Source organism: Ahaetulla prasina, chromosome 3 (genome assembly GCF_028640845.1).
Source record: "Ahaetulla prasina isolate Xishuangbanna chromosome 3, ASM2864084v1, whole genome shotgun sequence".
Taxonomy (NCBI): domain Eukaryota; kingdom Metazoa; phylum Chordata; class Lepidosauria; order Squamata; family Colubridae; genus Ahaetulla; species Ahaetulla prasina.
This window is the reverse complement of record NC_080541.1, coordinates 97,350,361-97,363,169: the sequence shown is the minus strand read 5'-3', so window position 1 is coordinate 97,363,169 and position 12,809 is coordinate 97,350,361. Positions and strand designations below refer to the sequence as shown.

Genomic DNA, 12,809 nt, shown 5'->3' with positions numbered 1-12,809 from the left:
ATTGACTTTTAAAAAAAATTTCATAGCATTATTTAAAAATATTTTCATTAGGTTTTCATAAAATTCCCTGTGACAATTTAAATTTCTGAAAATATACTCTTTGTATCACCCGCGCATAAGTTTAGTTCACATTATGCAAGTGAAACTAAATGGCGCTATAGTGCGACCACAAACAAAAGAGCCTCATCCCAGAATAGCTCGTGCATCTTCCCCCACACCACCCAGCTGTAACAGACAAGCAGAACTGGTAGCCGGCGCCCCCCCAACCCAATCCACGATGCGCAAGAGGCATGCGCAGACGATGATACATGGCACATTACTGTGGAACCAGTGGGCGGTTAGAAAATTTTACTACTAACAGATATACAAAAGTGGGCGGTAGATATAAAAAGGCTGACTACCCCTGCTCTACAGAATGCAAATAAGTTGGGCTCCTAGTGTATCTCTAATGTTGGGTGTTGTATAATCAGGCAATTATGATACAGAAGGATTGCCTTAGGCTCTTTGTCCCTTTACGTTCTCATAGGGACAGGACCCTAAAGCATCCCCTTCCTGCTTGTGCCCAGGCTGGGCAGACAGTCCATAAAGTATCCTTGAACTTAAATATATAAGTCTTCATAAGCCAAAAACAGCATTTTGAATTGGATTCACTCACTGGAGAATTGGGTCTCAATACTAACATTTGTGTCCACTAAAACTTATGGGACATCATAAGAGGCAATAGGATGCAGAGTACATTACAAAGCCTATTCATATAGAGATGGGGGCATGAGTCACTGTTGGCAGACAGGGCTGCGAACAGCACAATTGGGCAAATGCCTCTCTGGTCATGGCTTCCATTTCCAATAGAAGTCATAAGTCTAGAAAGACATCCAAAATTCAAAACTGTTCCTTCAAAGGGCAAGTAACTTTGTCCAGAGCAATCACCAGAAGCCTTGCTATTTCTGTATTGTTGAGATTCAGATTGAATTTGTTTTGGTTCATTTAGACCTATACAATCTCAAGACACCAGGTCAGGATTTCCACACCATTTCTGGCATGGCTTGAGGTAGTAATGTGTAATAGACTATCATGATTATCTTTCTAGGTTGAGAAACAACTTCTTTCTATTGGTTAACACCTCACAGACAGCACAAATAATCATGAACACAGTTTTAACTAAACCATGTGAAATACAAAAAGGAGCAAGGGAAGGTTGTCCACTATCTCTTCTCTTGTTTATTTTAATTCTTGAAATACTAAATATATAATAAAATATGAAAAGATCACAGGTATAAAAATTAAGAAAGAATCATAAAAGTTAAGAGTGATTGTAGATAACTTAGTTTTGATTTTGGCAGAATCTTTAGAGCAGAACCAATACTATTGGTTGCCTTGGGTGCAATCCTAAAACATATGGAGCAACATTTGAACACCATTAACATTGACAAAATCACGGTCAGTCAACGCCAAATAGCATTTTTACTTGGAAAAAGCTAACATCCTGCAGTGATGCCAATAACACCATCAAACAAGAACATCTGCCTATCCTAAGTCCCTAGGAGGAACTTGATAGATGGATAAAAATGCCAAATCCATTGTAAACATCTGGCTCGACTGACTAATAATATTAATAATAATATAGGCAGACGTGTCTCAGTGAACAGCAAAAGTATTTTCCTAACCATTCATCCCCAATAGGAACTAAGTTAATTCAAAACAAGACAGCTGCATGCCATTCTATGACACAATTAACAGCATACTATTGCATTGTCTCAAGGTAGGCCCAAACATAGGCTCCTATCATATTCACTGTTTATTTCTCACTATTTTTATTCTACAGATCTCTTCATTCTTTTCATTTCTCAGAGATAAATCAATGGACTTTTCATATTGACAGCACTCTTGTCACTTCTTTATTCTATTGCCCACTAGATTACAGGGAAATCCTCAAGCATCCTCAGGAAGCCTTTTTTTTTTAAATTTGAATTTATATTCCGCCGTTCTCCGAAGACTCAGCGCGGCTTACGTTGTGTTAAGCAATAGTCTCATCCATTTGTATATTATATACAAAGTCAACTTTTATTGCCCCCAACAAACTGGGTCCTCATTTTACCTATCTTATAAAGGATGGAAGGCTGAGTCAACCTTGGGCCTGGTGGGACTTGAACTTGCAGTAATTGCAAGCAGCTGTGTTAATAACAGACTGCATTAGTCTGTAGAGCCACCAGAGGCCCCTAGATCCATCAGACACCAGAGGTCTTCTGGATCCATCAGACACCCAGGGCAGACTATACAAAAGTCTACGACTTTAGCAAAGAAGAAAGGTAATATAAATGTAAAGCTTGTACTTTAATTGCCTCACATCTCTGAGGAATTTTCCCAGCTACTACAACAAAAAGAAAATATGTCCAGCTGACCTACTTTACAAGGCATCCAGCATATTAGGGAGATAAATTCTCTTTTCTTAATGGGGAAAAACTTTTTGTATTTGCATTGGGAGCAAATTTTGTGCTGGTACCCTTATGCATTTTTAAAAAGATAATTGCAGATTGAGAGGATGGATTTTTCTCTAAATTTTAGCATAAGAAGAAAAGTTTAAAAGAAATGTATTATGTTCATGTGATATATTGATAGTGGAAATTATTTTATATTACCTGGCAAGGCCTTTTCATTTTAATTGCTATAACATGGTATCTGTAACAGCAGAGTTCACAAGTCCATGATCCTCTTTCACTGATCCACTTCAGTAGGCAGAGTTGATGTGTATACCTTACAGAGCCATCACAGCGACAAGGATTTAGCAACTCACCCTAGAAAAAGTTTAAAAATTTAAATATTACACTTTTAAAATTTTGAAATACAACATATTTTTTTAAAAAGGGTCTTATTGGCTGAATAAATTTAGTTTTTTCTTTCAATAACATCATTTTGCAGGTGCATTTGTAATAATCATTACCTTTCTTATTCTCAAATTAATCTCAACTATGGAATAAAAAATACAAACTCATAACTAAACATTCTTTATGTTGTTTTTCTTAGACTTGAGTTTCTGCCACAACTGAGGATCTATTTTTGCACTATGTTTGTTTGGTTTCCACAAGAAAGTTTATCAATGTGTGAAGTAACAAGGGGTTTTGTTTTTCACCCAGCTTGTCAGAGGCTGAGAGGGAATGACTAGTCCAAGGTCATCAAACTGGCTGTTTTCTTAGGGAGAACTAGATCTCCTTGCTCCTAGTCTAGCAATCTACACCTAAATTGCATTACGACAAACGGGGTCTCAAAAACATTCCTGATTATTTCTCTGTTTTATAGTCTTTGTTTTAAAGTCTATTTTTATTTCATAATTTCAAAGAAATCAAAACTGGCTTAAATATTGATACAATACAAAAATGTATATGTTGCCTCATTTATCAGATTTCAGACTTTACTTAAATAAATAGACATATGCATGTAACAACTGTAAGGATATATAAAAATTCTAATACACAGCAGTAACTCAGATTGTAATCCTTAATTATTCAGCTACAGGTAGTCCTCAATTTATGATTATAATTGAACCCAAAATTTAAATTGCTAAGTGAGAAATTTGTTAAGTGAGTTTTGCCCCATTTTACTTTTCTTGCCACATTTGTTAAGTGAATTGCTGCAGTTTTTAAATTAGTAACATAGTTGTCAAGTGAATGTAGTTTCCCCTTTGACTTTGCTTGTCAAAAGGTCACAAAAGGGGATCACATGACTTTGGGACACTGCAATTGTTATAAATGTGAGTCAGTTGTCAAGCATCTGAATGTAAATCATGTGACTACGGGAGTGCTGCAACGATCATAAGTGTGAAAAATGGTCATGTCACTTTTTTCAGTGCCATTATAACTTTGAATTATCACTAAACGAATTGTTGTAAGTCGAGGACTTCCTGTATGACATCTATGAAAAGAGAAGTATTATGATTCTGAAGATATATATTTCATTCTTTCTCATTTAGGCCTTCAAAGTAGATTCTACTCTGAATGAAGATTATCGTGTCAGCAGATGAAGACCTGCTCTAAAATAGAATAAGGTCTTCTCAGTCTTTTAAGGTTCTACTAAATTTGCTTCAAGATGTGAGAAAGTTCAAGCTCTCACAAAAAACACTTCCCTCATACAGGCTAAATTTATGAGCAAAGCAGCTAACAGTTTTTAATTGAGGAGATTAAAGATGGTTCTGCTATTCAGCTCTTCTACAGATAGTTACATTGTCCTCATAAAAAGTAGCCATGATGGTGCTGCCTTTCTCCTTCAGTAATATTGCTGTGATTGCCTCTAAAATCAGTGGAGGAATGAACTCAACCAAAAGCATTTGTTCACAGACCAAGCTGCAAGGGAAGCAAACTTATGTTTGTCTAGGTCAGGAAACAATATATTTAGCAAAGATGTTAAATTTCAGAACAGCCATTATTATCTAGACATGAAATTATATGTTAAAAGAAAAGATGTTCAAATAGACTGCCAATTAAAGCATATTAAAAGGATTGGAGAAAAATACACACTGCTGTGAAAAGAGAATGAATAGATTATGAAAACACAACCATAGCAGAATGCTTAGGAAAACGCTTGTAACTATCTGGGGGGGTGGGGAAATGAAATTTAAAGGAAGTGGAAGGGCAGTTACTGTACCTTCATCTAGTAATGTATTCAGCTCTATGCAACTGTGAGTTAAATTAAAAAAAGTAACACAAAGTTGCAAATCTGAAAAAAAAACTATTAAAAACAACAATAAATGGAAATAATATTTTTGCTAATTAAAAAAATATATAAAAAGACTACTTGCATAAAATCTAAATGAAATCAGATAGGCAACTTTGCTGAATCCCCTAAGCTTTGATTAAAGTAGCTAAATTTACAGCGTATTTGCAGCATATTTACAAATCTCACTGACTCATCCTAGGACATGAAGTTGTACTTCCTGTTACAAAGACTTAGAAATATTGTTGGATCTATCTCTTACTACTTATTAGAATAATTAGAAGTTGTTATGTGAAGTTGGTATTCTGGCTCATCTACAAGCATGTTTTGAAATATAGTGTAAAAAGGGAACATGAAATAAATACAGAATTTCAAATCTGTAATTCTGATTTTTATACATTAAACAATTTAGACACCCCAGCCATATTTAAACACTTTTAATGTTAAATTACTTCAATAGAGTTGCACTGCTTTAGTGGGCCTACTCACTGGCCTGGTTTATGTATATTGCTAAGCTAAAGTTTGATTTGCCTATTTTTTGCTTAGTATGTTTCACAAATTCAGATAACTGAAATTCAAGCAAACCAGGTCTTAGTATGATGCATAAACTCACTCTACTTATAAATCTGAGAATGTTTTACTTATGGATGGATAAACCAATAGTTTTATTTAGAAAGAAAATAATTAAAAGTCACCAGTTTTTATTAAAAACTAGACAATAATCTATGATCATTTTCTAATCTAAAAGATTTCCTTTCTGGATTCCTCAGTACTTTCAACAGTGGCAGAGCTAATGTACTTGGAAATTCAGGAAGATATTCATTCAGAGATGTATCTGTTCTGAAAGTAGCCTATGTTGATCTGTATAGTACAGGAGTTGAGCACAGGAAATCTTTCATGGCATTTTGCATTATGCTTGTGTCATAGAGTGTTTTATAAAATTTGCCAAATTTTATTTAAAAAAAATAAATAAAAAGAAATCCATTGGAGACATGATTAAATTTTGGATGCATTCTGTATGTTAGCCCATTTAAGATACCTTGATTAAAAAGATGTTGCCCTATGATGTACAATTTCACACAGTTAAAGGTTATAGACATGAGAGTTTTAGTAATATACAGATAATCTAGATCAGTGCTGCTTAGTTTTTGAAAAATTAATGTTAATGAGTCCATTATTCAACCTTTAACACTTGAATGCAACTGAAACGAGACTGCATTTTTCTTGGGGCTTGTTTAAGATGTAATTGTCTCAAATTTTGGTTAAAGTAAGTCAAATGGGGACTTTCCTTCATTCATCTCACCTTATTAGACATGTTCTATTCTATCCTAAAAGAGAAATTAATGATAATTTGGCATGTGTTTGTCTTTCCTTCTCAGTATTATCAGAGTTGAGTTGTGATAAAATTTTAATTTAACTGAAGCGAATTATTTAGAATTTAGATGTGCAAAATAAAAGAGTCACTATTTCCCATCCCTTTTATAGTATAATTGATTCCCCTCCCTGGACTGTGCCCCTCAAAGGAGACAATTTGCCCTGGCATGAATTGAAGTTACCTATTAGAGAAACCACTGGTATTTAAAAGTCTCCCTTATGAAAGCTTGTTTTTTTTTCCTGTTCAGGCAGGGAGAAAGAATCTGTTTCACATGTGCTATTACAATGTCTGTTTTACCCAGTGACAATTGAACTTAATATTTACAATTGTTAACAACTTTAATTCTGTTGTAACAAAGAAGGCTGTCATTGTGTGACTGGATTCTTTTAGAACTGAATGTGTATTCAAGAGTACAAGGATGACAATTAACACAAAGAAACCAAGGCAGTAGAGACTTTTATGCCTTTTCACTATATGCAACAAAACTATTTACAATAGATATTTACAAGAAGATCCTGGTTTTTACCTAGTTTTAGATTTCTTCTAAACTCTTTTCTAAAGATTACTTCCTTCTAAATCTTCTCCTAAATGCTTCACTTCTTTTTTCTTCAATTTGTCTGCATTACCTTTTTCTGGAATCACCACAAGAGAATTAAAGGAAGGAATGTGCTGGATTTATGAATGAGTATGCTAAATGCTGTTAATATTCTTTCCTTGAATCTCTTCAGCTGATTATCATTGTTAGGAGATGAACTTCTCTTGGGCATCTTTTTCTTATTCTTTCCCTAGAGATTAGGGCTTTGCCAAAGAGTCTGACACTCTGTCCATAGTCAGCCCATCTCCCTCCTACCCATATGCCATCTCTCTGGGATTTTGCTTCTATTCCCTCAGGAAAGTCATCTGCTTTCCGCTCTCTCTCTACAACCACAAACTGACAACTGCTCCACACCTATCAACATTTCTTCTGGATTTTCTTTCTGGCTTCTCCAGCCATTCCCTTCTACAATAGTCTTCGTAGTTGTCATTTTGTCTCCTCATTTCCCTCCCACTCCTCCTCTCGCTTGCTCTCCAATTTTGAGTTAAACTAGTAACACGTTGTCCAGCAACTAAGGAGATCATCATCCCAGGGATCTAGATCCCCACACCTATATGCAGGGCCTGGCCAATGGCAATGCTGGCTAGCAGCCAGATCAACATATCACATCAGCCCTTGGGACAGTACACCTGTCCTTCTAGGCTAGAATTGAGCTTCTTTCTTTTTCTCTCTTCATTTGCTGACACACACCAGCACAATGACAGTTATACCAGATCACTAAAAACATGCCATAATGCCATTACTCTTTTTTAGGGTGACCATTCTTCAGAAACTTCTAAGAAGATTGTAAAATTTCTGTCAATTGCTATAGCTATAGAAGTCATCTAGTTTCTCCCCCATGCTAAGAAACTGTATTTTCTTGTAATACTTTCAGGATTTTCTGTCAATATTTTTCTTCTTTTACAATATTTATTGTATTGTTGGTCTTTTTCTTGTATTTGGTATTGGATCATAAATAAATTTTAACTTGACATAAAGTAATATTAGTTAAAGAGCAGTTCACTGACATAAAGTGGGTCCCATCTCCATGGGTAAATGTGAAATGAACAGATGAAATAAATTAAGTAGGACAAAGATAGGAATGAAGAATAAAACTTTTTTGTAGTTTAATGGTTCAAAGTTTAATTCAAGGTCATTAACTGATAAATGGGATGCTGTGAGAAAATGCTAATGCTATTGATTTTAGAAAAATCATAGCATTCATTAATGAAAAATAGTATGCAATATGCAATACTTTTAAAGCATTTAAAAAATAATGAATAATGGATGATTTTTCCTCAAAAGAAATTGAATACGATGAGAAAAAAAGTATTATTTTGTGTCAAAGAAAATCTCTTCATAGTATATTCATACAGACAAAATGTGTGAAGTGATAGGTCTTCATGAAACATCTACAAAATGCCAACAGTAGGGACCTCATTAATTTCAAGAAAAATAGTAGTACATATTGTAGAGAGAAAGCATGTCTGTCCATGAATTATTATAAAATGATACTCTGTGGTAGTGGAAACTTACAATATAATATCTTTCAATTACCATAGGGACTGAGTAAATCTGTAACATTGCAAGCATTCTATCAAGCATCCTGATCCCAAATTACTTAATGCTTTATATGTCATAACTACAATATGGTTTGATGCTAACTAGCAGCTAATGCAATTGCTTCTACAGAAATTTAACATGTTATATGAACAGGCATTCTACTCAGAAATATGGCTGCTATATTATGCCTAGCTGTAACATTCAGATCAAGGGCAATGATGTAATGAACAGTACATTACAAAAATGAAACATAAGATTGACAATACATGCACAACAATAGCTTGGGTGGCTCTGTTTAGGAAAAGGCATAATTAGTGCATGTGCCACAGAAGTTATTTGGACATTCAATGACAGCTCTGATTTATGAGTACATTCAAATGACAAACAAATTCTTGTTGAGGGATTGCAACCAATTGAGAATTTGGGAACTGCCCACATGGTCTTCCTTTTGTGAAGTTTTAATACAAACATTTTGAGGTCATTGGTGTTAATAAAAGCTGTATTTCTCAATTAATCAGCCATAATTCTGAGAGAAACATCCGCTGTAGGAAAAATCAATGACAAAAGTCAATGGGTCAAAATTATACATTTTATTTAAATGAACCTATTTTTAAATTTTGCAAAAACTGTTTTTATCAACACATGAGCATTGACTTCACAATATTATATTTATCAAATATATTTCCCCCAAAAGATTTTATTTTAATAGGACAAAATTGTTTTGAACATAGAGACAGCCTCTTCAGGAATGAACAGATCATTGACTCCTTTAGAGCTGATGGAACTATTCCATTACATAATACATCTACAACTCTCTGTATCCATTCGAGAATAGGCAATACATTACAAATATTTTGCCCATATACTATGAAAACTAGAAACAATCCCACTCATTTACCTCAAGTGACACATACTAGACACTTCAGTACAATGCATATCAGAAGCAGTGTTTTAAGGACCATGAAAATAAATTATTCTATCCTCAAAATGTCTCACAAATCTGTTACAATGGATGTAAGAGGACTCCTACACTGAGCCTTGCAGAGTACATGACAATAAGAAAATTTGTTTGTTTGTTTGTTTGTTTGTTTGTTTGTTATTTCTGAAGAATTATGCCTGGCTACCTAAGAAGGCAATGGATGATACAAAAAAAGACGTTTGTTGCCATTGTAGATGTAACTGAATATACTAAGCCAAACTCAGTCAGTTTCAAGATAAATTTGAACCATATACAATCCAGTTATCTCTTGGCTAGCTTTATTTCCATCTCCAGAAAACCTGAGACTGTGCTTGTGTGTTAGATTTCATATAGCAAAAACACTTAGACTTATTATTGTTTCACAGCCCTCTCTAAGCAGTTTACTGAATTAGCATATTGTCCCAACAATCTGGATCCCCATTTTACCAACCTCGAAAGGATGGAAGCTGAGTCAACCTTTAGCCAACTGCTGAATTGCTGGCAGCCATCGATCAGCAGAAGTAGCCTGCAATACCGCATTCTAACCACTGCACCACCGCAGCTCTTCAACATTGTTGAAAAGGACATTTAGTGATTGTGTCAATGGCTCTTTCAAGGTCCACGTACATATATAAAAATTATAAGCAAATGAGTATATCATCTTAGAAGCTGAGGAGCCTAATGTACCATGAGGCAATGGATACATTCCTGATCTAATTGTAGAAAAGGCAAGACCATCTAAAATTGGGAACAAAATTGGATCTGGATTAAACTATAAAAGATTGAAAGCTGGAACTGAAGTTTTGCAGAGTCCAATCATAATTAATCAGGCCTATTATGAGATATCCCTGGATGGGATGAGAAAGTTACTTGGGTACTCTGCCAATGGCACCATTTCTAAAATTGTACTTTTCCTGACTCTTGGATGAAATGTGACATCTGCTACCCTTGAATCTGATATTTTTGGTACTTCTTGCTGGAAAACTTTAATTCTTATCATAAATTAGAAACATCACTACTGCTTGGTTCCCTGCTATTCTCAATCTCAATTTTCAGGATGATGTACAATTTACAACCATTAATATCTCTGTGATTTATAACCCATTTGTTTGCAGTTCACTGAACTGAGTTAAGCTTTGAAAGGCCCTTCTGTTTTTTCAGTCCATATTTCATCAGGAACATTAATGGAACAATTGATACTTGCTTCAGGAAAATACAATGGAAATTCAAAAATCCATCAGATTTCATAAACCTCTGGAGTCAGGTCATCTTAATAAATCCTCTTCTGGAATGGGGGGGAATGAAACTGTGAAATGAAACTTCATCAGGTGGTAATCCAAGCATATATTAACTTCCTTAATATCCATGCAGAAAAAAAATTACATCCCCAAAACGGTGAAAACTTGTCACAAAATTATACTTTTTACTGTGGCATTGGGAAAACAATAATATTGGCTGCATTAAATTACTTTGATCTAAAATTTACCCTCAAATTAAACAATTTTTATTTTAGTCCTGGTCTAGATTGCTGTTTTGGAATGTAATTTCTGCTATACATAAGTATGATTCTTGATCCAAATGAAGGTGCATCCTGATCTAGGCTGCACTCATACTGATACTCCCATATAAAAATTAACACAGGCCAAGTAATAAATGTCTATATAGGCACACACACACGTATTGCAGTTTTATTAATTATACAAAACTAGGCAGCTATAAGGTGATAGTTTAAATTTATACTGATCTAAGCCACCTATTTATTTAAGTGAATTGCAAAAGTTATCTTGATTGAAAGGCATTCAACCCTGCAGCTGTATGTCAGAAAACAGCTAATGGTTAATTAATAACTGATTCTTTGACCTGCAGAAGTATTAGCAAACCTCTATGCAACTTGTCATTGTAACAAGAAAGTTACCCTTACTTGTTCTTACTGTATGTCGAAAGGTGCCACCACCATGCTATCACCTCGTCATATAAGAGGTAGCATGTCTAGTCTGGGAGTTTAACCCCGCCTACTACAATATTATGATGATTCAACCCAGCAGCGAAACGAGAAACCGGATTCTTCACTTCCTCTTTTCTGCAGTGCTTTTTGTAAAGCAGTCCCTGGCGCTATCCGTGGTGCTGATGAGCAGCCCCGTGTAGTTGCTACTATTTCACTAATCGTGTTGAAAGAAGCAGTATTCCTTGACGGAGATATAACAAACGGGGCGGGGGCGGGGGCGAGGACGCGTGCGGCCCCCCCTTTTTCTGCTTCTTGCTCCCTGAAAGTCATTTAAGGCATCTTAATCTGTCATTCAGAAGCTTGAGACTCTCCGTCGTTCCCAATCGGGTCTCAGGACTGTATACAACTACAATTGCTGCCCGATTTTTTTGGGGTGGGTGGGTGGGAAGGGGTGGGGGGAAGACGGCCGGCTGCAAATCTGCCTTCCCACCCTTGCCAGTGGAAGACTCTTCCCATTCACCACCACTCTCCCCGCTCCTCTCTGAGCCCGTCTCTACCCCAGAGCTCACCTGCTCAGCGCCCTGGAAGCAGATCTTGCAGATGGGGCCGGCACCGCCCCCGCCGGCTTCCCAGCTGCTGTTACTACACACCGAGCGGGTCTCGGGTTTCTCGCTCTGGCCAGTCCCGCCCTTGGCGGAGCGGTTACTGGGGCCCGGCCCGGGCGGGACTCCAGTCGCTTTCCCAGCTGCTGTCCCAGGCGGCACGGTGGGTTTCTGCTGCGGTAGATCCCCGCCACCGGGGCTACCACCGTCTCCCCCACAGGAGCTCATGGGGGACACCGATGTCTGACAGCCTCCCCCCCTTTTTTTTTCACCCGCCTGCCCTGCCCGGTCGCCGCCCCCTCCTGCTCTGCGGAGGGGACAGGGCGAGAGCGAAAGAGAGGCGAGGCGGGCACGAGCCGCCTGCTGGCTGGCTGGCTGGCTGACGAGGGCAAGCGAAGCGGTCACCGCGTGTCAGCGTCCTCCTCCCTCCCACCCCGTCCCCCTGGTTTGGTGCGGGCGCGAGATTCCCCGCTTCTGACGCCAGCGGCTGCCTCAGAATGCGGTGGGTGAGAAACCGTTAGAGACCGTTACCGGGCGCGAGCGAAAGGGGGGAGGAACACGGAGAGGGGTGGGGGGTGGGGAAACTCCGCCACCTGCACGCGGCACGTGCCTCCTCGCGACCACCTTCCTCCCTTCCCCTCCACCCGCACCCCATCCCGACGATAAATGCTCTTTTCTACCCCTGCAGCCATTCCCCTCAGAGGGCGCCAGATGCCCCCACCATGTGGCCCCCTAGGGTCTCAGGGCGCTTCCTTTCCCCTCACAGAAGCCCCGGAGGGTTCACCACCACCCCCACTTTGCCAAAAGCTTGGGGAGACATCTTTTCCTCAAAAGTGCCTGCACTTCTCGCACCTCTTCTGCTCGTCTTGACGCTGGTTTACCCCTCTGCATGTTTAAACATGTTTCTCAGCTTGCCTTCAGAAGTTGTAGGTGCTTCACCACTGGAGGTTTTTAAGAAAAGGCTGGACAGCCGCCTGTCTGAAATGTATAGGGTCTCCTGCTTGAGCAAGGGGTTGGACTAGAAGACCTCTAAGATCCCTTCTGACTCTGTTCTGACTTCCATGTCCCAGTAGTTCATATATATGAAG

The 12,809-nt window shown here is 37.9% G+C and overlaps 1 protein-coding gene across 1 annotated transcript in view; it reads right to left on the bottom strand.

Moving 5' to 3' along the window:
* Positions 1-11,949, bottom strand: part of MARCHF11 (membrane associated ring-CH-type finger 11) — a 44,435-nt gene extending 32,486 nt beyond the window's left edge. Inside the window, exons 1-2 of the mRNA XM_058176606.1 lie at positions 11,689-11,949; positions 2,637-2,792 (exon numbers count right to left, since the gene is read on the bottom strand). Of these exons, the coding sequence (XP_058032589.1) occupies positions 2,637-2,792; positions 11,689-11,949 (417 nt within the window). The remainder of the gene's footprint in view (positions 1-2,636; positions 2,793-11,688) is intronic.
* Between the last annotated feature and the right edge of the window lie 860 nt (positions 11,950-12,809).